This window comes from Pleurodeles waltl, chromosome 2_1, assembly GCF_031143425.1.
Source record: "Pleurodeles waltl isolate 20211129_DDA chromosome 2_1, aPleWal1.hap1.20221129, whole genome shotgun sequence".
NCBI classification, from domain to species: domain Eukaryota; kingdom Metazoa; phylum Chordata; class Amphibia; order Caudata; family Salamandridae; genus Pleurodeles; species Pleurodeles waltl.
In genome coordinates this window covers 601,431,129-601,458,338 of record NC_090438.1, presented here as the reverse complement: position 1 = coordinate 601,458,338, position 27,210 = coordinate 601,431,129, and the positions used below count along the sequence as shown (strand labels likewise).

Below are 27,210 nucleotides of genomic sequence, written 5' to 3'. Positions count from 1 at the left end.
TGTCTTCCAATTAATTTTCCTTCTGACTGTAAAGCGTTCCAGGGCTTTGTAAGGTGAACTGCGTGACCTGCTGTTAAAAGTGTAAAAATAAAAGGGTATAGGGTGTCATTTTTTTCCGAACACTCAACATTTTTAAATGACTGTCAACTGTACAAACATTTCAAAATATTTCAGTAGTTGTGAAAGCCTGTGTTTTGTATTTCTCTGTGATGAAAAAAATATTTTAATAGGGTGAAAACAAATCGGAATACTTTACATGTTGATGTGCAAAGAATATGTTTTCTGTAACCCAATTTTCACGGTTTGTTAATGCACTATATAGATTTATCAGTACAGCTTGCAAGTTAGTGGGAAGGTTTTTAGATATTTCTTGTAAATTTGCTGTGTGTAGATGACCATACGCTTCCATATCATGGTTCAGTAATCTATTTATTAAAAGTGAGTGTTTAAACAAAATGAGAAACACTCCTGCCCTGATGGCACTGCTGTTAGTAAAGTAAAAGCAAGCCATGGGTCAGGTGAACCCTGATACGTGGGCTAGATTCTTGTGATACATGCAGAAAACTTTAGTCTACTTAATCAAACAAAACAGGTTTTATTGTACTGCAGAAATGCTGATCTCACATATTTGAAGGTGCAATCATATGTGAGAATAAAGAGAAAGGTGACACTGTGAACTGTTTGCCTAGGATCACACAATTTGAGACCCGTTTACGGGTCAAGTACATTACAGTTAAGTCAAGTAGATTATTTAAGTTTCTCGACTTGCAGGTCTAGTAACATTTTTTTTATTTTTCGAGTCCTACTTTTGCAAAACATTTTTGCCCATAACTCACTGCATGCTCTTTCTGTTTAGGTCATCTCTGGGTCGCCACACTAGATTTTGTGGGGGTGGGGCGAACATCACAAAATAATACTGTAAAATAAAAATAAAAATAATGGCAATATTTTCATTTTTTGCTGTGATGGAGGAAGAAAGTAAATGGAAATGTTTTTGTTATATGCAGGGCCGCTAGAATTTTGTGGCAGAGAATACAAAATTATGCGTCGGGTTGACCAATTTATATGGCAAGAAAAGTCCAGTTATGCATTTACAACGCCATTAGCACTAACTCAAGCAAATGCAAGACCTATTGCATTGAAAATGCTTGATTCCATTTTGGAGGGAGCACTCCAATACTTAATAGGGTTGAATGAAATTTGTCACTAGGAAAATTAAGTTAAATGTTAAGAGACAGATTAATGTCAGATTTCTGAGTGCAGAATAATTTTATACTTGTAGAAAAATAAGGGAAATGCACGTAAGCTACAAATGGATCTATGTAGCTCACTATGACTCGAGGATTCCCCTTAGTGTGCAAGCAAACATTGTACCCGAGTTAGTATACTTGAAAATGAACACATAGTGCTGTATTATACATAAGGCCCCTGGGTGTAACCACTTTGTGTGGCTCCTCCGTTAATTCTGACTGCAGCGGCGCACACGTAGCACCAGCGCTGTCTTGAGAGGGTATTCCCCATTTGAATGAGAAGGTGGCCGCGTACAAGTGAAGGAATTGCTCTGTGCCCGCACCATAATATAGATGCAGGTGCAGAGGCAAACAGGCCCTTAGGAGTCACACTGATATTATACCATAACAAAGGGCGCACTGTTAGTGCGCTCCTAGATGGCAGCTCTCTGGAGGAGGGGAAATATGGCACCCCCTCCAACCAGACAATCCCATGCCTCTGGGTACATTCTCTCACTGCACTCGCCTGCATGTGGATCTCTGTCCCCTCTTTGAAGTGTAGGTGGCTGCCACCGGCACTGTGCAACACATAGTAGCTTGTAAAAAGCCATTCCGTATTTCACTGTATGCGCTACTCTCACGGCAGGTGTGGTTTACACAGCTTCCTGATGGCAGCTCAGTCATCATTATAGGGACCATGGTCACTTTTTGCAACCGGAACATCTGTTTAGAGGTGCACAGTGGCACATACAGGGACATTGCACCCTGCCTGTGATAGGGGACCTTGTCTTTTAGACAGTCATTTAGTAAATGGACTATGAAATTAGTAAATAGATGCTAACCTGTAATGCAAACAAGAGTTTATACTTCGCTATTTTTTTTTTTTTTAATAAGCCCAATAGATATGTCTCCTCTAGTAGGACCACCCCAGGGGTATTCCTCTTAATGTATCTGAGTGCTGCAGTCCGTTTGATGTGGTCTAGGAGCCCATTAAAGTTTCATGAAATTACTGAGATCATGTTGAATGGATGTGTGGAGCCCACAAGGCACCCAGATGGACAAAGGGCAACCTATGTGGCCGGAAGCTTTCTAAACCAACACTTTTTCTACGTCGGTGTCCCAGAACATGTGCGTGGAGAGCATAAGTGATGGAGACAGCAATCAGTGGTAACTACTATACTAAAAGGAACAAGTCTCCTTCCCTCCCAAACTCCCCCCACCCCACACTTCCTTCCTAGAAGCATCTGTTGCCCCCATAAACATTTGAAAACTGTAGTAACTCATGGGGGTGTCAGGCAACCAGCAAATAGGGACCTCCCACCTGTGTACGGATGTTCCACCTGACAGCTACATTTACATTAGCAATAAACAATAAGGGGGGGGGGGAGGGCAATACCTGGCACCATAAATCTCAACCGTCACTCCCCCAGGCTCTCCCAGGATGGAAATGACCCGCCATCACAATCAAGCCCCCTCAGCCATATATCAGTGCATAGTACTTGTACATCCTCAGTGTTTTGGGTCAAGGTCTCTCCAGGGTATAAGTCAAGGAGGTCCCCCATCAGAGTTAAAGATGGCCGGTGTATCTGATAGAGAGGAGTCCTGCGTCTCTTCCCATGGCTGACCCACACCCTGAAACGGCAGAGCAGTAGAACTGTCCAAGAGGCCCCACGCATATCCACTCCAGGAGGGCAATTCCCACTGCTCCGTCACCCATTCCGAAGCCTGCTGTGGTGTTTCACAGAAAAGTGTAGAGTTGCCTTAGATAACCTTCAACTTGGCCAGGAAGAGGAGCATGTAGTGAATGTTTAGCGCCCGCAGTTTCTGCTTGACTTCCTCATACGATCTTCAACGTTGTTGAACAGCTAGAGTATAGTCCGGGAAGATTAGAATTTTTGTATTGGAGCACCATACCTCCGCCAGGTAGCGAGCCTCCCACAGAACAGCATCCGGGTCCCTGTAATTGAGGAGCTGGACCACAAGAGGTTGAGGGAGGAGGGTAGGGTGGGAGGGAGAGCCCCAGGCGGTGGCCTTTTGGCTAGCACTTGGTGCGCTTGCTCCACCACAAAGCACCGTGATAGTTTGTCCCCAGGAACCCAGGAGCAGCAACAAGTCTCCATGAGCTCCTCCTTTTTGCCTCCTGCTATCTCCTCCGGCAGACCCACCAGGCGAAAATTGTTTCTGCGAGAGTGGTTCTCTGCATCCTAGGCCCTCTCCTCCAGACCCGGCCACCTTGGAGGTGAGATGAGACCCTTGTCTGGAGGGTGATCAACTTATCCTCCGCTGTGGAAATTCTAGTCTCCGTCACCCTCTCAGCCACCCGCCTGCAGTCCTGACGCACCAGGGAGAGGTTCACGCGGACTCCGTCTACCTTGGACTCTACAGCCTCCCTTGAGTCCCGCATCGCCTTTAGAAGCGTCGCCTTATCCGGCGGGTGGGGGGGTCTCCTCTGCCTCTTCCGCCACACCTTGCGCTGAGTCTGGGCCCGTGCCCCTAGGCACAGTGTATTAATCAATTTTTATCTGCGCCACCTTAGTATGGGAGGGGGCACGTCTTGTCCCATGTCTCTAGGTGCACCCAACCGAGTGGCCGGCCCCCAAAAGGAGAGCCTGTCGTGAAGGAGCAAATTTCAGTACTACCTGGGCCACTGACTGTGCCACCATTCAGTGTATTGGTCACAACACACCAAGGCCGCAGCAAGACACCCCCAATCAAAAGGGGCCCCAGCAGTCATCTCAGAGCTTATCAATTAACACTCACCTGGTTTTGGTAGGGTAATTGCCTGTGGATCTGCCTGAAGTGCACCACAGTCGAATCTGCCTGATCTCAGGCCTCCGAGGCCATGCCCGGCCACATTGTGCTTCTTCAAGGATTAGTCCAGACAGCCTTACGTGAGGCATCAACTCTCAAAAGGAGGTAAGCAAGGCATCATAAGCAGCCCCAAGAGGGCTGGCAACAGGCCCGAACAGGGTCAGCCAGTCCCCTGCCCAAGAGTGTCTCCTCCACTTTGGCCATGCGCCAGTAATGCATCTGCAATCAATCTGGCAGCCCGAGCATGCTGAATCCGCAGCCTGATTCCAATAGCAGTCTTTAGTCTGGGGATGAGGGGAGGGAATCAGGAAGCCCGAGAGCCGGGGCTCCCAGGCCGCGAGTGCAAGGCACAGTCCAGCCCCACTCACAGTGACTCCCAAGCTCACTCCATCTCTTCCCCCTCCCCCATCGGGCACTGCCCAAAGAAGGCCTCACTTTGCTGCGGTTCTGCCCTCGTCGTGGCATCTGGCCTAGGCTGCCCTGAGATCTTCAGGGCGGCCTCACGGCACACACTCCCCTCAGGCCAGAGCTGGCTGCCTCAGTCGGGGTCCCCCGCGATCATCGCCGGGGCTATGCTGCCACCTCCTGCATTGTCTGCCAAGGGATGGGACCGCCACTGCTATGGGCCCACCTCAGGGCCTCTACCCTCTGCGGTCAGCCCAACCGGGCACCCCCAGCCCCTGGCACACATATACCACCAGGGACACTACCTCCTCCTCCACCGCAACTGCACCTTCACTCGGTGTGCCGGTGAGGCACCCAGTGTGCGTGGAGCTGGAGCCCTCCTCCGGGCCCCGGCCGCCCCGGTCCATCAATTTTAGGCCGTGGAGGGCCAGCTCAGGTCTTGCGTCCGACGCCCACAGGTGGTCGTCCCCTGCTCCTCCGATGGCCACAGTCTGCTCCCCCTATCACAGGGTATCTCCCCCACCCGTGTTAGCTGGTGGGAATGGTGTGCTGTCAGGCAGGATCAGTTGGCGGATTGGAGGAGCAGGAACTCCTTCAGAATGTGCCCGCCATGATGGCTCGCTTGGCCACGCCCCTGCATACTTTGCTATTTTAACATAAACAATTGAACATTGACTCCATGTTTTTTTATAAAGGTTATGTGTGACTCTCTCAACAGTTGGTGCACTCAGAGTTTCGCTGTTATTATTGTCTTTTTGCAATCTCTGTTCAAATACCTCTATTAATGTTTGCTTAAAACGCATCAGTTTGTGGGAGATTTTTTTCCTGCAAGGATAATGAACCCCAGGTAACAATTCTAGAGAGAAATTCAAGCAGTGTAATGTCAATAGCTATGGTGCTGCAGTGTTCATGATCATACATAGAATACATATTTTGAAGTAGTCGTTACTCTTACTAGAAAGCAGGCAGTTGTCTTTTACACTTATTTAGTGATTTATCTTCAATCGTTTCAGCTTTAAATCTGACCTTTGGAAATATTCATTTTCTTTGTTTTCCCAGTCTTTAAAGGATCAAAGGCTTGTGTATTCTGGTAAATTACTTCTTGATCATCTCCGGCTGAAAGATGTTCTGAGAAAGGTAAGTGATTTGTAAATGCATTATGACTGGTAGACTGATGTGGACCTAACAGATATATTTTATCAGGCTGATTCAGTTCAGCCACTTTAACTGTTGGACTAATATAAATGGTATAATATTTTAAAATATATATTAATTCATCCTTTGGTTTGTCACATTTGATATTTGTGCAACAATATGTGAAATCATTTATTCTTTGGAACAGATAGTGTCCTATCTTGGGTTGTGTTAGGACATTACTGAAAGGGAAGTTCAGGAATGCAGTCTGACTGGAAGGGTGCGAGGGACTTGTTTGTTTTCCCTCCATTGCCCCTCATGACCTGAGTTCTAAAGATCATGAGTGATCTGGCCAGGTCAAGTTATACTGTGCCAGAGTGTGCGGTACCCAGACTCCTGAGCATGAGCATCGGCCGTTCTAGCAGCCTACTTCTTTAGAGAACATTTTGTCTCAGCAACAGGTCTAGGTCCTGTACCCAAGCCTCTGCAACTTACACCTCCAAATGGCAGCAACTAATTGCATTTGATTTACCACTGGAGGTTTTGCAGTCTTCATCGCTGCTAGATGCCCCGCTATGAAATCCATCGACAATGAGTGCTTGGGCAAGCTCATAATATGGTGTGGTGCGTTGGACACAAACCCCTTACAAGCGAAGTTTTCAGGTGTTCTTTTCTTTGTTTTCTCTTAAGCCTGACAATGCCTTGAAGTGGGAACTGTAAAAGAGTATTTAGTGGTCCTTTGAGCCTTTATACATTTGCTGGACAGACCTTTCCTCTTTAATTCACTTTTTGTGATGAGGTTTATGAAAGTTTTGACACATGGTCCCTCCTATACAGTTTGTACTACCCCACACTGACCATAACTTGCTGTTTGCATTCCTCACACTGATGCCCTTTGAGCCTTTGCATAGTTGCTTTCAGCATCTCCTCACTCTGAAACTCTCTTCTGCTGTATGCTTATGCAAGCTTGTTGCTTGAGTCAACTGCAGGCATTTTACAGTTATATTGCCATACATTTCCTTCTTTGAAGACCGGTTGGTGCTGAGGGACGGGGTGACCTTCTAACTAAAAGTTGTGACTCCGTTCGACAGTAAATCATGCAGTAATTCATGCTACCAGGTTTTTATGTCTTCGCCACTCCTCAAAAATGATGGATAGGTTCCACCAGTTGGACCCAGAATGGATTTAAGTTTTTACTGTGATTATATCAAGGAATGATCCAGCAATGGTTCACTCTGTTTTGATGCCATGGAAAGTGGAGGAGACAAGAAACAAACATCGGCACATTGGGTGAGGTCAGAGTGGATCCACATGATGCCACTTCTCTGTAAGCATGAGCACTGCTGAAAAATCTCCAGATCCACTCTGGCACCTGGGCGATATTCTAAAGTGAGTTATCTGCAGTTAGAGTATCCACCAGAAAAAGCATTATCAAAATTAAATACCTTGTTTTTCGATCCCAACTGAGATGATCCACATGCCATTCCAGCTCCTTGGTCATGCATGGAAATCATTGGTGATCGTGAAGATAAAAAAACGGAACTGAAGGCTAGATAGTAAGTGGGATGAGTCCATCATATGAGAGAGAGAGAGACAGAGATAAATGTATATGTATGCTTTATCTGCTGTGAATTCGTCAGCCCCTTCTCACTCCCAGGTAGCACTTCGTGTCAGTTTAGAGGAAGTGACATGCAACAGTAGATGTATAAGAGTTGCTAAGCTTATTTGTATTAATTTGAAAGGCTCTTCGAAATTATTTTGGTGTTAATTTTATGCAATGAATGATTATTTTTCTTTTATGATTTTTAGCAAGACGAATATCATATGGTCCATCTTGTGTGCTCAACGCTGACGCCGCCCAGTTCGCCCAAATCTAATACAAGCAGAAAACATGTTGGATCATCGGAAGCCATCAGTAGCTCTGTGAGTTACAAGTTGTGCCTTAGTAAACTTTCTGTCCTTGAGTTTTGTTCTACATTTCGTATGCACAGTTTCTTTATTGAGAGATTAAGGAGTGCACTTTAAGTCTGTGTTAATGCAAACTTTCACTTGATATTCCCAACATGAAGACATATGTCCGGTATCTGGCTGTGTTTTTTGTCATCTCTATTTACACTGTTTTTTCTTTTGGTTGATCTCTGTGACTATGGTCTTCACCACTCTTTAATTAGTAATGACTAGCAGGTGTGCTTTTCAGTATTTTATTTTTAATATTCCTTGACCAAAAACACGGCAAAGCTATTTTTCATCTAAATTGTTTTCTCTGTGTAAAACAAAAATGGTCAGTTCCTCATTTTTTATTATATTGTATTGCAGCATTTACTTAGCGCTTGTTACCCCTATGTGTGGCACTGAATCACTTGCCAACTTGGGCAGCAAGGAGCCCATGCAGGGTTTTATTTGTTTTTCGATTCAAAGTGGAAAGCGTTTCCATGGTGTGCTGATGACCACTGAGGAATGGTTATTATGTTATGGGATGCAGCGCTTTGCAGTGTGGTGGATAAGGAGGTGTGACAGATAGATGTGCTGTTTATGGTTTTCATTAAGCTGACAGCTTTGAGCAACTCTGCAGGACCCTTTATGCTCTTTCTTATAATCATAGTTTACCTAGCTGGTTACTGCACTGGATCGTCCAGCTTGATGTTTTGTTTAAAGTTTTTCGTCCTGAACCGACGTGGTAGGTGAGAAAAATAGTGTGTGGATTTGCTGGGATGGGCTTTGCTGCTATCATAGAATATCTGAATGTCTTTGTGAGAAGTAAAGAAGCGGTCATAGTGTATAGCTAATTTGGACCTGCAGTTGGAGATTATATCAGAGTCTCCAATTGACCAGCAGTAAGGGATAGAGCTCTTCAGTTTCTCCATGCCTATTCAGTTGGTGATGGCTGGTTTATTGGCTGGTGTAGTACTGGGTGATGAACGAAGACCGTAGCAGATATCCCTTATGTGAGTGTAGTAGGATTAAGCTTTTGTTCAGACTACGCAAGGTATTGCGGCATGGATTAGCAAATTTTGCAGCAAAAATATGCACATTCTGTAACACATATGCATTTTTCTTATGGCACAAATATGCTAATTTTACAGCGTTTTTGTGGCAATTTATTTTAATAGAAAATAAATGCATGTAGGGCCCACTGCTTGCCCCGTGGGTAGTGAGGCCCTAATCATTAAAAAAAAAGTTAATGCCCCTGTGCCTACTGCGTGCTCTGTGGGACCAAAACCTGATAAAAACTAATGACTACCGGGTGCCCCGTAGGTGGCGTGCTCAGAGGGCATTTATTTATATCAAGTCTTCGGCCAACTGCCCATGGGGGGGTCACAAATGTTAAAAAGATACAGTGCCACCTTGGGCCTGCCATGCATGTGGCAGGCGGCAGGCCCAGAGTGTCGTTTCGTGTTTTTTGTAGTGTTTTGGGCCCACAGCACACGGGGCCTGTGCCGGGCCCAAGACATTTAAAAAAGTTAATGCCGCCCCCGGCCTTCTATGTGACCTGTCTGCGGCGGCCCCAAAAGAAATGCCAACCTGTGCCCAATGGGCACCCCCTGCTCTGCAGGCCCAGAACAACAGTAGGCAGGGCAGGTGAGGTGTAAATAAATAAACAAGCCACCTCGCCTGCCTGCTATGAGACCTTTCGATTGGCCCAGTGCAGATTTAATAGACCAATACAAGAGAGGGTTCCCGTTCCTCCAGATGTCATAGCCACTTCTGTAAAAAGTGTAGGCTTTTTACAAAAGTGTTGATTTCGCGATTTTTTTTGCAAATCACGGAATTGCAAAATCCTGAGGGTCTGTTTGTTGGATGCCGACCACTGAGTGTTATGATATTGTGTGTGCCAGAAGGATTTATATATGAATTGACATTACTATATTATACTCAGCCCTTCTTAACTTACCTGGATATAAAAAGTAGTGTGGTGGTTAACTTGTTTCATATCTGTGGGCTATAATCTGTAGATTGTACTTGAATGTCTACTAGTCTTTCTACGTTCTGTCCCAGTGCTGTGGGATGATGTAGTTATCGTGATATTAGTTATGTTTACAGCTTTCTTCTGAAGTGTTCATGCTTCTTTATCGTGAAATTAGCTATGTTTACAGCTATCTTCTAAAGCGTACATGCTTCTCATTGCTTCAAATCTTGGGTGGTAGCAAGTGCTGGAGCTTGGAGGCTTGTACTGAGAAAGCAGTGCCTCCTTTGGATTTTTGATTATGATTATTGGTGCAAGCCTGGTGCACAGTGTCCCGTTTTGTTTGTATTGCTTGATTGTAACTTGTGGCCTTTTTCATTGATAGTCTCTGTATACAGTGCTGAGTGCCTTGAACTTTGCCCATCAGCTGCTGGCAGCCAGTGAAGTGATTGCAGGACTGGACCTATGCATTCTCTTGGGTGAAGGCAGAGAAGGATATGTTTTTGGATTTGTTTGTGTATTATGATTGTGAGTGTGCCTGGGTTTAGGCTGTTGTCATAGTCCAGCTTTGAGATTACAACTGTCAGGATGGCTTTTAGTTTTTGTTGGTATCTAAAATATGTAAAAATATGCTAGTCAGCATTTTCATTGTGTAGAAGGTCCCTTTGTGGTGATGTTGACGTGGTATCGGGGTTACTTAAGAATCCATGGTTACCCCTAGATTTCTGACATCTCTTGATACTGTTGAAGGTGTCTCTAGTTACTTGGCCCTTAAGGGTAGGTCACTATTTTTGCCATTACCCGCAGGTCATGATATCTGTCTTTGCAGTGTTGAAGTTTAGGTGGATACGCACCATCCATGTGTTTGACATGATGGCAGTTGTCAAGTTTTGGGTTGCAGAGCTATTCCGGGCCATCTATTTTTAGAATGAGTTCAGTTTCATCTGCGTAGTTGTAACAAGTAAAGTTGAATGATTTATTCAGGTTTGGTAAGGGAGTTAGGTAGATGTTGAATAATGGAGGCGTTAAAATGGATCCCTGAGGCATGACACTGTTGTGTGTGAGGGGCTGATGTGAAAGGTGGTAGGTAAACTACGCTACAACCACAAGAGATTATATGAACGAGAGGACTCGTATGATCATTGAACGGCAAGGGGGAAGCGCACCTGTTCAAGGATGAGCATAGGCTGAACCTTCACAGAGAATTATGATAATTAGCCTTCTGACTGTTCCGGCAGGCAAAGTTTAACTTTATAAAACCACAGCACCATTGAGTTTGATTCTTAATAACTATTTAAAAAAACAGTTATTCTAGCTGGCCCCATTCCTGAGATACAGTGTAGTATTCTAATCTATACTCTGATTTTCTATATAGTACAGCTAGGACTGCGACAGTGACAATAGCTTCAGGGCCTTATCATTCTAGGGACATGGTGTCAATAATTTCCAACATGTAGCCCTTTTAAATAGCATGCACCCTTCCTTGTGGGCTACGAGGCCTACATTGGTGTGAATTAATGATATTTAAAAGGTAGGTTTGAGCCTGGCAAAAAGGGTTATTTTATCTAATTTTTAAAAGAACATTTTATTTGTTATATTAACATGAAAGTCAAATTAGTTTTTTTTAAATTTCTTTATATTTTAGTTTAGTCATTTACAACATAACAAAGTATTCATCTTGCTGCAAACTTATCAATCACTTTACGTATTTAGGCGGTCATATACGGTAAACAGTTCTGCACATTTCCCCTCCACCCTGAAACATCAGGTCATCAATCTAGTCACAGTCACTGCCTATGTTCATGTGATTTAGTTTTATTATGTCCCATCAGAGTGTCTCTCCTGTTTCAGGTTCGCTTGTTTCCATTCCAGCAAGGTAGCGGCTATAGGCCTCCCAGTAATTCTTCGGTCTAGTGGTGGGGGGGAGCATCTCACTATAATTGTCTAACTGTGTGTTACAGTATGCCATATCTCTATGCCACTCTTGTATTGTGGGGACTGGGCCGCGATCCCATCTCATTGCTATCCGTCGTTTGGCTAATAGGAACCACATTGCCAGTAGCCTGCGATTTTGGGCCGGTGATTGTTTATCCCAGCCCAAAAGTGCTGTCATCGGTTCGCAGGTCATCTGTTCTCCAGTGATACTATTTAGTTCCTGTGTCACTGCCTTCCAAAACTGCTGTACCATTCCGCACCCCCAGGACATGTGCAAGAATCCAGCCCGTTCCTCTCCACATCTGGGACAATTAGCTGTCTCTCTCAGTCCATATTGATAGAGTCGTAGGGGGGTATAATAGACTCTATTTAGATATTTAAAATGTATTAGCCGGTGTCGGCCCTTTTAAGGATATGGATTTCGTTCTAGAGCAGCAGTATCGCCATTGTGCGTCTGTGATCTGCACCTCCAGCTCTCTCTGCCACTCCAGGCGAGCTCTCGATAACTCATGTTCCCTAGCCCCCTGAACATGTGCATAGAGACAAGAAATCAGTCGGCGAGGTTGTTTTCCCAACAGTACTACAGAGAGGGCCTGTACCTCGGGGGGGTTCCTGCATACCCTCCCCCAATAATTTCATCAAAGCGTGTCTCACCCTGTGGTACTGATATCGGTGTAGGGAAGTGGGTGCCTCCGTGTCCCTTGCTATTGCGTCACAGGTCTTCACTATGCCCTCTTCGAAGATATCTCCCATTTTGTCAATGCCTATTTCGCGCATGGATTGCACCAAACTCCGGTCTCTCACAGGAGAAAACCAGGCACAGCATTCTACCGGGGCATGCGGAGAATATAATAATACCAGCCCCTGCTTTTTAATGAGTTCATGCCATGCTCGTGTGACCGAATTTATGGACGCAAATTCCCTATTTCATCTATGGGGTGTATGGAACAGCCTGCTACTCAGCTGCTCTGGGGCAGCCAGTTCCCTCTCAGTCCTTAGCCACGGGGCCTCACCCGTCCCATGAAGCCACTCCTGTGCCACTGCTGCATGCGCTACTATGTAATAAATCTCAAGGTCTGGGGCACCCAATCCCCCCATCTCGTATGGGAGTGTCAGAGTTCGCCAATTCACGTGAGGTACCTTGTTCGCCCATGCCAATTTAATTAATAACGTTTTCAAAGCGGCAAAGTATGTCTTCGGCAGAACTATAGGTATATTTTGAAACCGGAATGAAAAGCGTGGCAAAACCACCATTTTCATCAATGCTATGCGCCCAAGTAATGACAACGGCAGTTTGATCCACCTCTCCACATCCATCGAAAAATTTTCAGTGCAGTTTCCAAATTATCCTCTATCACTCTCTTAGTTTCAGTATGCACTTGTATCCCCAGATATCTGACAGTGTTAGTCTCCCACGCTAGCGGGAAGTCTACATCTACCTGCGTTGTTACTGGAGTTAAGGGAAATACGATGGACTTATTCCAATTTATTACTAGCCCTGACAGAGAGCCAAATTTTATGATTTCTCGGAGTATTGGAGCGACGTTACGCTCATGATTTTTTATATATAATAGGGTATCGTCTGCATATGTAGACAGAACAAGGGTGTAATTTTGAAATTTGAGGCCCCGGTCCACTTGCATCACATTAAGATGCAAGGGCTAGTCATACTTTCAGTTGTATGAGAGTGCAATTCCCCCATCATAGAACCCCACCCTCCATGAGCTTTGCTAGGGCGATTCTCTCTACCCCATGTTCCACAGAAGGAGGCAAAGCTCCATTTCCACCTGACTAAAAAACATTGGCGGGATCTTGAATGGAGTGATCTGGAGCGCATAAAGCAGTTTAGGGTGGGTGATCATATACATTGCAGTACAGCCTGTGAAGGATTGGGGCAAAACCCTCCAGTGTTAAGCATCCCTTTTGAATGAGCCTAATAAGTACAAATTCCTGGTCAAGAACTGTTCTGTATCTTTCGTAGTTCATATGCCAGGTTATTTAACATCTTCCTAGGCTGTTGCTATCTTATCAATTTGAAGGTGTCGTCTAGGCCATTTAGTTAGTAGATACAACAGTGATTTCCTCCAATCGATTCTGTATCTTAAATAGTTGCCAAACAGTTGGGCTATATGCAGGAATAACTAGGCTCAGGTTGTGCTGTATGGAGGAGGAGGTAGTCCATGAAGATTGAGTTATGTACCTTCCTCTCCCTCTTCCCCCCACCCAGCACAAGCAGCACACTAGTGGGTCCTAACTAACCCAAAAGGCCAGGGGCCCCAAGGCAAATATCATGGAAGAATGTGGGAATCGCTGTCAAGTCCCTCTTTGGAATTGAAATGGGTCTGACTAGACCCTATTCATCTTAACTCTAGCCAATGGTTGTTGGTACAGCAATGTAACTTATTTGTATATGGGGCCAAATCCCACACTCTCTAACACCCCCCACATACACACACATATAGGACCGCTTAAAGCGGCCAAAAGCCTTATCTCCATTTAGGGAAATCACCACTGTGGGCTCATTTACCCCTGCATGCAAACAGCCACCTAATGTTCAACCTAGTTCAGCTGTGGGGCATATACACCCTGACTGGTCTGGATGCACTAAGGCCCTCATTATAAGTTTGGTGGCAAATGCCACCTACTGCCACAGCGATGGCTGCCAACACACCGTCGCTGTGGCTACCGACTGTCCACCTCATTATGATCGTAGCCAGAACTCCGCCAGAAGGCTGGCGGAATTCCGGCTACGGTCATGGCGGCGGACAGTTGTAAGGAGGCGCTGCTGCCAGCAGCAGCGCCACGCCAGAAAAACGCCGCTGACTGTATCATGAGCCATGGCGTCCTGTTTCCTGACGGAGGACCCCCCGCAAGCAGGTGAGTCGGGTTCTCCGACAGGAGAGGGAGGTGGGGGTGTTGTGTTTGTGTGTGGGGGTGAGGGTGACTGAATGCGTGTGTGCATGAATGGGTGTGTGTGTGTACGTGCATGTTGTGTCGTGTGATTGTGTGTGTGCCTGGCTGTATGTTAGTGAGTGTTGCTGTGTGTGTGATGAATGTATGCATACGTGTGTGAATGCGTGTGTGTATGGGTGTGTATGTATGTGCATGTATGTGTGTTTGTCGGGGTTGGGGGAGACCACCATCAGTGCCAGGGAAGGAATTACCTGGCACTTATAGGTACAGAAACCATGGAAACCATAGCGGTGCGCGGGGTCAAAATGCCATGGGCGGCTGAAGACTGCAGTCTCCAGCCCGTCGGTCGTTACTGCCTTGGCGGTCGGTGTGTTAACTTGCCACTTTGGCCAATCTGCCAATGTCATAATTGTGGCGGTATGTACAGCCATCCTGTTGGTGGTACTACCACCACTATTACACTGACCACCGGGTCGTAATGACCCCCAAAGTCTGCAATCACCACCTTCTCACCTGGTGTAGTTAACATTTTGGCCAGGATCTTCATTTCCACATTGAGCAGCGAGATAGGACTCTAAGAGGCACAGTCGCTATTTGCTTTATCCTCTTTCAATATTGTTATTTTTGTGGTCATATCCTGTGCCTGCGCAGAACCCCACCTGTCGTGGAACATTCTGTACATGTGTGGGGCCAGGGTGCTGGCCATTCCCAAGCTGACAGAGTGGCTGTTGCCCTGCTAAGATTAATTGATGCTCCTGTAACCGGCAGTGGGTTCTCTATCACTTAGATTAATTGATACTCCTGTAACTGGCAAAGGTATCTTCAACGACATTGCCATGTTGATTTCTTGAGTTTGCACATCATCTATTTGTCGACAGTTTCCTCTCAACTGGAGGCCACCCATCTATCCACCCACAGGCTTCCTCTGGTGTTGAAAACGTATATGATTTGCCTTCTGCGATCATTCATAGTTTTCCAGGACATATCATACATTTTATTCCTTGTTTCCACAGCAGCCATTTTTTAAACATTCTTTTTATTGGTTTTCATAAAGGTAAAAACACATAACCATTGAGCAGATTTCACTATACATGTTACATAGTCATGGCAGACGTACAATTGCATGATTGACAGAAGGGTGCACGTTTTTAATGCATTACAGTGTCCGACGGGCTGAGGATACAATCTTAACAAGAAGATAGAATTAGGTATGGCTTTTTGTCCAGTATGGGACAGGAGAGCCCCCCCTTGACAGTCTCAATAGGTGTTGTATAGTGAAAGTATTCCCCTCCCAATGACATGAAGGGCCCTGCTCCGAGGCCCCTGCCATTTGGGCGTCTTTCACCTCACCACCCATCCTGTCCACACCACCAGCAGTGTCCTGTGTACTGTTTTGTAAACCCAGAAACAACGCAAATAGTTCCCAGATATCTATCAATCGGGATCAAGGGGGCATGAGATCCCAATAATTAGACAGTAGGTCCCTTGACAGTAAGTCATGTCTTCTAGCCATTTCTTTCCATTGGGAGCTGGTTTTCTCCCTCAGTGCATGTCCACTCTGCGTTTGGCTAAGAGGAGCAGGATAACAGTGAGTTTACGGTACCATTGAGGTATGTCTGCTACATAGCCCAGCAGACTGGTCAGTGGAGTGAATTGGGCCCTGATATGTGTCATTCCATGAATTGTGGTGTAGGCTTCTAGCCAGAAGTGTGCAACCGGGGGATGTTGCTAAGCGAGGTGGAGGAAAGAGGCCCCCGGCTTATTGCATCACTGGCATCTTGAATCGGAGGACTGTCCCATATTAAATAACTGTAAGGGATTACAGTAAAGGTGGTGCAGGAATTTAAAATGTATAAGGTGCGGTCTATAGCTTGTTGACAGCGTTGTCAGTTGCTTACAGCAATAGGCCCACATTTCCCCTGTTAAGGGGGAGTCTGTACCTGCAGTCCACGCATCCCTCGATCTCGAGGTCACAATAGGTGCACTTATCTCTGCGTGGACATAGAGCCTGGTGATTAATTTGCAGGGTGAGGTGGATGTTAGCTTATGTTCCAATGGCAAAAGAGGCAGTGGGGGTTTCAGGAATGTGTCTTGGAGTGCCCGGCACGTGACGCACATCTAATAATAAAGCAGGGTGTCCGACAAGGAGAGCTGTGAGCCCGTCTGGCACTGAAAGGGCAGCAAGAAGTTGTCTTCTGGGTGTAAGTCAGCAAACATTATGTTCCTCTGGCTGGCGGGCCTGATAGCACGAGGATCTTGCAGTGGGGGAAATGCAAGGTTGTTTGACAGTGGGATGGAAAGGGCATAAAGTTTAGTCAGCCCTGCCTGCCTTCATATCCCTTCCCAGGCCCATTGCACACACTCAACTGTGTCAATGTTGCTATTGGGTGCCTTATATAAAAGGAAGAGGGCAGTCGAAAGGGGCCAAGGTGATGCACGATCTGTCTCAATGGCGATATGTGGTTTATATGGAGTAGGGTGGATCCAATAGTGCAAAAAGTGTGCTTGCGCACATAATGCATAGAGGGTCATGTCTGGAACTCACAGGCCTTCCTGTGATAATGGCTTTATCATGGTTTCATAGGAGATCTGTGCTTGTTTCCCAGCCTAGTATAATGCCATCAGGTTAGGCAGTAGTGTTTTGAAGAATTGGGTCGAAAGGGGGAGCAGAATGTTTACAAACAGGTAAAGCAATTTTGGTAAAACACCATTTTAGCTATAGCAATACATTCTGCTATGGTTAAGGGCAAACTGGACTAGATGGGTATTGTAGGAAGTTGGCTCTGTATGCACTATTTCAATGTAAGGAATAGTATGCACAGAGTCCAAGGGTTCCCCTTAGAGGTAAGATAGTGGCAAAAATAGATAATACTAATGCTCTATTTTGTGGTAGTGTGGTCGAGCAGTAGGCTTATCAAAGGAGTAGTGTTAAGCACTTGTTGTACATACACACAGGCAATAAATGAGGAACACACACTCGGAGACAAATCCAGCCAATAGGTTTTGTTATAGAAAAATATATTTTCTTAGTTTATTTTAAGAACCACAGGTTCAAATTCCACATGTAATATCTCATTTGAAAGGTATTGCAGGTAAGTACTTTAGGAACTTTGAATCATTACATTAGCATGTATACTTTTTACATAAAACACAATAAGCTGTTTTAAAAGTGGACACTTAGTGCAATTTTCACAGTTCCTGGGGGAGGTAAAGTATTGTTAGGTTTCACAGGTAAGTAAGTCACTTACAGGTTTCAGTTCTTGGTCCAAGGTAGCCCACCGTTGGGGGTTCAGAGCAACCCCAAAGTCACCACACCAGCAGCTCAGGGCCGGTCAGGTGCAGAGGTCAAGGAGGTGCCCAAAACACATAGGCTTCAATGGAGAGAAGGGGGTGCCCCGGTTCCAGTCTGCCAGCAGGTAAGTACCCGTGTCTTCGGAGGGCAGACCAGGGGGGTTTTGTAGGGCACCGGGGGGGACACAAGTCAGCACAAAAAGTACACCCTCAGCAACCCTGGGGCGGCCGGGTGCAGTGTGCAAACACGCGTCAGGTTTACAATGGTTTTCAATGAGAGATCAAGGGATCTCTTCAGCGTTGCAGGCAGGAAAGGGGGGGGGGCTCCTCGGGGTAGCCACCACCTGGGCAAGGGAGAGGGCCTCCTGGGGGTCACTCCTGCACAGGAGTTCCGTTCCTTCCGGTGCTGGGGGCTGCGGGTGCAGGGTCTTTTCCAGCCGTCGGGAAATAGAGTTCAGGCAGTCGCGGTCAGGGGGAGCCTCAGGATTCCCTCTGCAAGCGTCGCTGTGGGGGTTCAGGGGGGACAACTTTGCTTACTCACAGTCTTGGAGTCGCCGGAGGGTCCTCCCTGAGGTGTTGGTTCTCCTCCAGTCGTGTCGGGGTCGCCGGATGCAGTGTTGCAAGTCTCACGCTTCTTGCGGGGATTTGCAGGGGTCTTTAAATCTGCTCCTCTGTAACAAAGTTGCAGTTCTTTTGGAGCAGTGCCGCTGTCCTCGGGAGTTTCTGGTCTTTCTTGAAGCAGGGCAGTCCTCAGAGGATTCAGAGGTCGCTGGTCCCTTGGAAAGCGTCGCTGGAGCAGGTTTCTTTGGAAGGCAGGGGACAGGCCGGTAAGTCTGGGGCCAAAGCAGTTGGTGTCTTCTGTTCTTCCTCTGCAGGGGTTTTTCAGCTCAGCAGTCCTCTTCTTCTTGTAGTTTCAGGAATCTAAATTCTTAGGTTCAGGGAAGCCCTTAAATACTAAATTTAAGGGCGTGTTTAGGTCTGGGGGGTTAGTAGCCAATGGCTACTAGCCCTGAGGGTGGGTACACCCTCTTTGTGCCTCCTCCCAAGGGGAGGGGGGTCACATCCCTAATCCTATTGGGGGAATCCTCCATCTGCAAGATGGAGGATTTCTAAAAGTTAGAGTCACTTCAGCTCAGGACACCTTAGGGGCTGTCCTGACTGGTCAGTGACTCCTCCTTGTTTTTCTCATTATTTTTTCCGGCCTTGCCGCCAAAAATGGGGGCCGTGGCCGGAGGGGGCGGGCAACTCCACTAGCTGGAGTGTCCTGCGGTGCTGGCACAAAGGGGTGAGCCTTTGAGGCTCACCGCCAGGTGTGACAGCTCCTGCCTGGGGGAGGTGTTAGCATCTCCACCCAGTGCAGGCTTTGTTACTGGCCTCAGAGTGACAAAGGCACTCTCCCCATGGGGCCAGCAACATGTCTCAGTTGTGGCAGGCTGCTGGAACCAGTCAGCCTAAACAGATAGTCGGTTAAGGTTTCAGGGGGCACCTCTAAGGTGCCCTCTGGGTTGTAGTTTACAATAAAATGTACACTGGCATCAGTGCGCATTTATTGTGCTGAGAAGTTTGATACCAAACTTCCCAATTTTCAGTGTAGCCATTATGGTGCTGTGGAGTTCGTGTAAAACAGACTCCCAGACCATATACTCTTATGGCTACCCTGCACTTTCAATGTCTAAGGTATTGCTTAGACACTGTAGGGGCACAGTGCTCATGCACTGGTGCCCTCACCTATGGTAGAGTGCACCCTGCCTTAGGGCTGTAAGGCCTACTAGAGGGGTGACTTATCTATACCTGCATAGGCAGTGAGAGGCTGGCATGGCACCCTGAGGGGAGTGCCATGTCGACTTACTCGTTTTGTTCTCACCAGCACACACACGCTGGCAAGCAGTGTGTCTGTGCTGAGTGAGGGGTCTCCAGGGTGGCATAAGACATGCTGCAGCCCTTAGAGACCTTCCTTGGCATCAGGGCCCTTGGTACCAGGGGTACCACTTACAAGGGACATATCTGGATGCCAGGGTGTGCCAATTGTGGAATCAAAAGTACAGGTTAGGGAAAGAACACTGGTGCTGGGGCCTGGTTAGCAGGCCTCAGCACACTTTCAATTCAAAACATAGGGCCTGATTCTAACTTTGGAGGACGGTGTTAAACCGTCCCAAAAGTGGCGGATATACCACCTACCATATTACGAGTTCCATAGGATATAATGGACTCGTAATACGGTAGGTGGTATATCCGCCACTTTTGGGACGGTTTAACACCGTCCTCCAAAGTTGGAATCAGGCCCATAGTATCAGCAAAGGCAAAAAGTCAGGGGGTAACCATGCCAAGGAGGCATTTCCTTACACAACCCCCCCCCCCCCCAAACGAAAGAGGATGAGACTAACCTTTCCCAAGAGAGTCTTCATTTTCTAAGTGGAAGAACCTGGAAAGGCCATCTGCATTGGCATGGGCAGTCCCAGGTCTGTGTTCCACTATAAAGTCCATTCCCTGTAGGGAGATGGACCACCTCAACAGTTTTGGATTTTCACCTTTCATTTGCATCAGCCATCTGAGAGGTCTGTGGTCAGTTTGAACTAGGAAGTGAGTACCAAAGAGGTATGGTCTCAACTTCTTCAGGGACCAGACCACAGCAAAGGCCTCCCTCTCAATGGCACTCCAACGCTGCTCCCTGGGGAGTAACCTCCTGCTAATGAAAGCAACAGGCTGGTCAAGGCCATCATCATTTGTTTGGGACAAAACTGCCCCTATCCCATGTTGAGAGACATCTGTTTGCACAATGAATTGCTTGGAGTAATCTGGAGCTTTTAGAACTGGTGCTGTGCACATAGCTTGTTTCAGGGTGTCAAAGGCCTGTTGGCATTCTACAGTCCAGTTTACTTTCTTGGGCATTTTCTTGGAGGTGAGTTCTGTGAGGGCTGTCACAATTGATCCATATCCCTTCACAAACCTCCTATAGTACCCAGTCAAGCCAAGGAATGCCCTGACTTGAGTCTGGGTTTTTGGAGCAGCCCAGTCCAGAATAGTCTGGATCTTAGGCTGGAGTGGCTGAACTTGGCCTCCACCTACAAGGTGTGCCAAGTAAACCACAGTTCCCTGCCCTATCTGGCATTTGGATGCCTTGATAGAGAGGCCTGCACATTGCAGAGCCTTCAAAACCTTCTTCAGGTGGACCAGGTGATCCTGCCAGGTGGAGCTGAAGACAGCAATATCATCAAGATAAGCTGCACTAAAGGATTCCAACCCAGCAAGGACTTGATTCACCAACCTTTGGAAGGTGGCAGGGGCATTCTTTAAACCAAAGGGCATAACAGTGAACTGATAATGCCCATCAGGTGTGGAGAATGCTGTCTTTTCTTTTGCTCCAGTGGCCATTTTGATTTGCCAGTACCCTGCTGTTAAGTCAAAGGTACTTAAGAATTTGGCAGCCCCTAATTTGTCTATCAGCTCATCAGCTCTAGGAATGGGATGGGCATCTGTCTTGGTGACAGAATTAAGACCTCTGTAGTCCACACAAAACCTCATTTCTCTCTTTCCTTCTTTGGTGTGAGGTTTGGGGACTAAGACCACTGGGCTAGCCCAGGGACTGTCAGAGTACTCAATTACTCCCAATTCCAGCATCTTGTGGACTTCCACCTTGATGCTTTCCTTAACTTGGTCAGACTGTCTGAATATTTTGTTTTTGACAGGCATGCTGTCCCCTGTGTCCACATCATGGGTACACAGGTGTGTCTGACCAGGGGTTAGGGAAAAGAGTTCAGCAAACTGCTGCAGGACCTTCCTACAGTCAGACTGCTGTTGGCTAGAGAGGTACTCTGAATAGATCACTCCATCCACTGAGCCATCTTTAGGGTCTGATGAGAGGAGATCAGGGAGAGGCTCACTCTCAGCTTCCTGGTCCTCATCTGTCACCATCAACAGATTTACATCAGCCCTGTCATGGAAGAGCTTAAGGCGGTTCACATGGATCACCCTCTTGGGGCTCCTGCTTGCGCCCAGGTCCACCAGGTAGGTTACCTGACTCTTCCTCTCTAGTACTGGGTAAGGGCCACTCCATTTGTCCTGAAGTGCCCTGGGAGCCACAGGCTCCAGAACCCAGACTTTCTGCCCTGGTTGAAATTCAACCAGTGCAGCCTTTTGGTCATACCACAACTTCTGGAGTTGTTGCCTGGCCTCAAGGTTTTTACTTGCCTTTTCCATGTACTCTGCCATCCTTGAGCGAAGGCCAAGTACATAGTCTACTATGTCTTGTTTAGGCTCATGTAGAGGTCTCTCCCAGCCTTCTTTAACAAGAGCAAGTGGTCCCCTTACAGGGTGGCCAAACAGAAGTTCAAAGGGTGAGAACCCTACTCCCTTCTGAGGCACCTCTCTGTAAGCGAAAAACAGACATGGCAGGAGGACATCCCATCTCCTTTTGAGTTTTTCTGGGAGCCCCATGATCATTCCCTTTAATGTCTTGTTGAATCTCTCAACAAGGCCATTAGTTTGTGGATGATATGGTGTAGTGAACTTATAAGTCACTCCACACTCATTCCACATGTGTTTTAGGTATGCTGACATGAAGTTGGTACCTCTGTCAGACACCACCTCCTTAGGGAAGCCCACTCTGGTAAGGATACCAATGAGGGCCTTGGCTACTGCAGGGGCAGTAGTCGACCTAAGGGGAATAGCTTCAGGATACCTAGTAGCATGTTCCACTACTACTAGGATGTACATATTTCCTGAGGCTGTGGGAGGTTCTAGTGGACCAACTATGTCCACACCCACTCTTTCAAAGGGGACCCCCACCACTGGAAGTGGAATGAGGGGGGCCTTTGGATGCCCACCTGTCTTACCACTGGCTTGACAGGTGGGGCAGGAGAGGCAAAACTCCTTAACCTTCTGGGACATATTGGGCCAGTAGAAGTGGTTGACTAACCTCTCCCACGTCTTGGTTTGTCCCAAATGCCCAGCAAGGGGAATATCATGGGCTAAGGTCAGAATAAACTCTCTGAAACCCTGAGGCTCTACCACTCTCCTAGTGGCACCAGGTTTGGGATCTCTTGCCTCAGTGTACAGGAGTCCATCTTCCCAATAGACCCTATGTGTTCCATTTTTCTTGCCATTGGACTCTTCAGCAGCTTGCTGCCTAAGGCCTTCAAGAGAGGGACAGGTTTCTTGTCCCTTACACAACTCTTCCCTTGAGGGTTCCCCTGGGCCCAAGAGCTCAACCTGATAAGGTTCCAGCTCCATGGGCTCAGTTCCCTCAGAGGGCAGAACTTCTTCCTGAGAAGAGAGGTTCTCTTTTTCTTGCTGTGTTGCAGCTGGTTTCCCAGCTGACTTTCCTTTCCTCTTGGTAGGCTGGGCCCTTTTTCCAGACTCCAGCTCTACTTTTTCACCCTGAGCCTTGCACTGTGCCCTTGTCTTGACACGCACCAGTTCAGGGATACCCAGCATGGCTGCATGGGTTTTCAGTTCTACCTCAGCCCATGCTGAGGACTCCATGTCATTTCCAAGCAAACAGTCTACTGGGATATTTGAGGAGACCACCACCTGTTTCAGGCCATTGACCCCTCCCCACTCTAAAGATACCATAGCCATGGGATGTACTTTAGTCTGATTGTCAGCGTTGGTGACTGGATAAGTTTGTCCAGCCAGGTATTGGCCAGGGGAAACCAGTTTCTCTGTCACCATAGTGACACTGACACTGTATCCCTCAGGCCCTCTACACTTGTCCCATTGATTAAGAGCTGCTGCCTGTATTTTTGCATGTTAGGGGACCAGGCAGCCAGTGTGGCTAAATCCACCCCACCCTCAGAGACTAATGTAGCTTCAGTGTGACACCTGATTTGCTCTGGGCACACTGTTGATCCCACTTGGAGACTAGCCATTCCAGTGTTAGCTGGAGTGGAGTTTGAAGTGGTATTTTTCTTGGGACAGGCCTTGTCTCCAGTTTGGTGTCCAGACTGACTACAGCTACGACACCAGGCCTTTTTGGGATCAAAGTTTTTACCCTTGTACCCAGAATTGTTTTGTGAAGAGGCTCTGGGCCCACCCTCCTGTGCAGGTTTTTGGGGGCCTGTAGAAGACTCTTTACTATTTTTGTTTTTGGCTGTCTCACCACCCTTCCCCTGGGGAGGTTTTGTGACCCCTTTCTTTTGGTCACCCCCTGTGGAAGTTTTGGACACCCTAGTCTTGACCCAATGGTCCGCCTTCTTTCCAAATTCTTGGGGAGAAATTGGTCCTAGGTCGACCAGATGCTGATGCAGTTTATCATTGAAACAATTACTTAACAGGTGTTCTTTCACAAATAAATTGTACAGCCCATCATAATTACTTACACCACTGCCTTGAATCCAACCATCTAGTGTTTTTACTGAGTAGTCTACAAAGTCAACCCAGGTCTGGCTCGAGGATTTTTGAGCCCCCCTGAATCTAATCCTATACTCCTCCGTGGAGAATCCAAAGCCCTCAATCAGGGTACCCTTCATGAGGTCATAAGATTCTGCATCTTTTCCAGAGAGTGTGAGGAGTCTATCCCTACACTTTCCTGTGAACATTTCCCAAAGGAGAGCACCCCAGTGAGATTTGTTCACTTTTCTGGTTACACAAGCACTCTCAAAAGCTGTGAACCATTTGGTGATGTCATCACCATCTTCATATTTAGTTACAATCCCTTTAGGGATTTTCAACATGTCAGGAGAATCCCTGACCCTATTTATGTTGCTGCCACCATTGATGGGTCCTAGGCCCATCTCTTGTCTTTCCCTTTCTATGGCTAGGATCTGTTTTTCCAAAGCCAATCTTTTGGCCATCCTGGCTAACTGGATGTCCTCTTCACTGGAGTTATCCTCAGTGATTTCAGAGGTGTTGGTCTCTCCTGTGAGGGAACCAGCATCTCTGACTATTATTTTTGGAGTCGGGCTTGAGAGGCCCTGTCCTCCCTAGATAGGACTGGTAGGGGGGAATCACCCTCCAAGTCACTATACTCATCCTCTGAGTTGCCATCCTCAGAGGGGTTGGCTCTTTCAAACTCTGCCAACAGCTCCTGGAGCTGTAGTTTGGAAGGTCTGGAGCCCATTGCTATTTTCTTTAGTTTACAGAGTGACCTTAGCTCTCTCATCTGTAGATGGAGGTAAGGTGTGGTGTCGAGTTCCACCACATTCACATCTGTATTAGACATTATGCTTCTAAAAGTTGGAATACTTTTTAAGAAACTAAAACTAGTTCTAGAATCTAATTCAAACTTTTACCAAACTTTTAAACTCTAAAAGAAATGCTAACAGGGACTAACACAAGGCCCTAGCAGGACTTTAAAGAATTTAGAAAAAATTCAAATTGCAAAAATCAATTTCTAATGACAATTTTTGGAATTTGTCGTGTGATCAGGTATTGGCTGAGTAGTCCAGCAAATGCAAAGTCTTGTACCCCACCGCTGATCCACCAATGTAGGAAGTTGGCTCTGTATGCACTATTTCAAAGTAAGGAATAGTATGCACAGAGTCCAAGGGTTCCCCTTAGAGGTAAGATAGTGGCAAAAAGAGATAATACTAATGCTCTATTTTGTGGTAGTGTGGTCGAGCAGTAGGCTTATCAAAGGAGTAGTGTTAAGCACTTGTTGTACATACACACAGGCAATAAATGAGGAACACACACTCAGAGACAAATCCAGCCAATAGGTTTTGTTATAGAAAAATATCTTTTCTTAGTTTATTTTAAGAACCACAGGTTCAAATTCTACATGTAATATCTCATTTGAAAGGTATTGCAGGTAAGTACTTTAGGAACTTTGAATCATTACATTAGCATGTATACTTTTTACATAAAACACAATAAGCTGTTTTAAAAGTGGACACAGTGCAATTTTCACAGTTCCTGGGGGCGGTAAAGTATTGTTAGGTTTCACAGGTAAGTAAGTCACTTACAGGTTTCAGTTCTTGGTCCAAGGTAGCCCACCGTTGGGGGTTCGTAGCAACCCCAAAGTCACCACACCAGCAGCTCAGGGCCGGTCAGGTGCAGAGGTCAAAGAGGTGCCCAAAACACATAGACTTCAATGGAGAGAAGGGGGTGCCCCGGTTCCAGTCTGCCAGCAGGTGAGTACCCGCGTCTTCGGAGGGCAGACCAGGGGGGTTTTGTAGGGCACCGGGGGGGACACAAGTCAGCACAAAAAGTACACCCTCAGCAACGCAGGGACGGCCGGGTGCAGTGTGCAAACACGCGTCAGGTTTACAATGGTTTTCAATGAGAGATCAAGGGATCTCTTCAGCGTTGCAGGCAGGAAAGGGGGGGGCTCCTCGGGGTAGCCACCACCTGGGCAAGGGAGAGGGCCTCCTGGGGGTCACTCCTGCACAGGAGTTCCGTTCCCTCAGGTGCTTGGGGCTGCGGGTGCAGGGTCTTTTCCAGCCGTCGGGAAATAGAGTTCAGGCAGTCGCGGTCAGGGGGAGCCTCAGGATTCCCTCTGCAAGCGTCGCTGTGGGGGCTCAGGGGGGACAACTTTGGTTACTCACAGTCTTGGAGTCGCCGGAGGGTCCTCCCTGAGGTGTTGGTTCTCCACCAGTCGAGTCGGGGTCGCCGGGTGCAGTGTTGCAAGTCTCACGCTTCTTGCGGGGATTTGCAGGGGTCTTTAAATCTGCTCCTCTGTAACAAAGTTGCAGTTCTTTTGGAGCAGTGCCGCTGTCCTCGGGAGTTTCTGGTCTTTCTTGAAGCAGGGCAGTCCTCAGAGGATTCAGAGGTCGCTGGTCCCTTGGAAAGCGTCGCTGGAGCAGGTTTCTTTGGAAGGCAGGAGACAGGCCGGTAAGTCTGGGGCCAAAGCAGTTGGTGTCTTCTGTTCTTCCTCTGCAGGGGTTTTTCAGCTCAGCAGTCCTCTTCTTCTTGTAGTTTCAGGAATCTAAATTCTTAGGTTCAGGGAAGCCCTTAAATACTAAATTTAAGGGCGTGTTTAGGTCTGGGGGGTTAGTAGCCAATGGCTACAAGCCCTGAGGGTGAGTACACCCTCTTTGTGCCTCCTCCCAAGGGGAGGGGGTCACATCCCTAATCCTATTGGGGGAATCCTCCATCTGCAAGATGGAGGATTTTTAAAAGTTAGTGTCACTTCAGCTCAGGACACCTTAGGGGCTGTCCTGACTGGTCAATGACTCCTCCTTGTTTTTCTCATTATTTTCTCCGGCCTTGCCGCCAAAAATGGGGGCCGTGGCCGGAGGGGGCGGGCAACTCCACTAGCTGGAGTGTCCTGCGGTGCTGGCACAAAGGGGTGAGCCTTTGAGGCTCACCGCCAGGTGTGACAGCTCCTGCCTGGGGGAGGTGTTAGCATCTCCACCCAGTGCAGGCTTTGTTACTGGCCTCAGAGTGACAAAGGCACTCTCCCCATGGGGCCAGCAACATGTCTCGGTTGTGGCAGGCTGCTGGAACCAGTCAGCCTACACAGATAGTCGGTTAAGGTTTCAGGGGGCACCTCTAAGGTGCCCTCTGGGGTGTAGTTTACAATAAAATGTACACTGGCATCAGTGTGCATTTATTGTGCTGAGAAGTTTGATACCAAACTTCCCAGTTTTCAGTGTAGCCATTATGGTGCTGTGGAGTTCGTGTAAAACAGACTCCCAGACCATATACTCT

General features: G+C 47.1%; 1 protein-coding gene across 1 annotated transcript in view; it reads left to right on the top strand.

Annotated features, from left to right (window-relative positions):
• HERPUD2 (HERPUD family member 2) overlaps positions 1-27,210 on the top strand; it is a 227,855-nt gene that overhangs the window by 54,583 nt on the left and 146,062 nt on the right. Inside the window, exons 3-4 of the mRNA XM_069215497.1 lie at positions 5,505-5,582; positions 7,389-7,502. Coding sequence (XP_069071598.1) covers positions 5,505-5,582; positions 7,389-7,502 — 192 coding nt within the window. The remainder of the gene's footprint in view (positions 1-5,504; positions 5,583-7,388; positions 7,503-27,210) is intronic.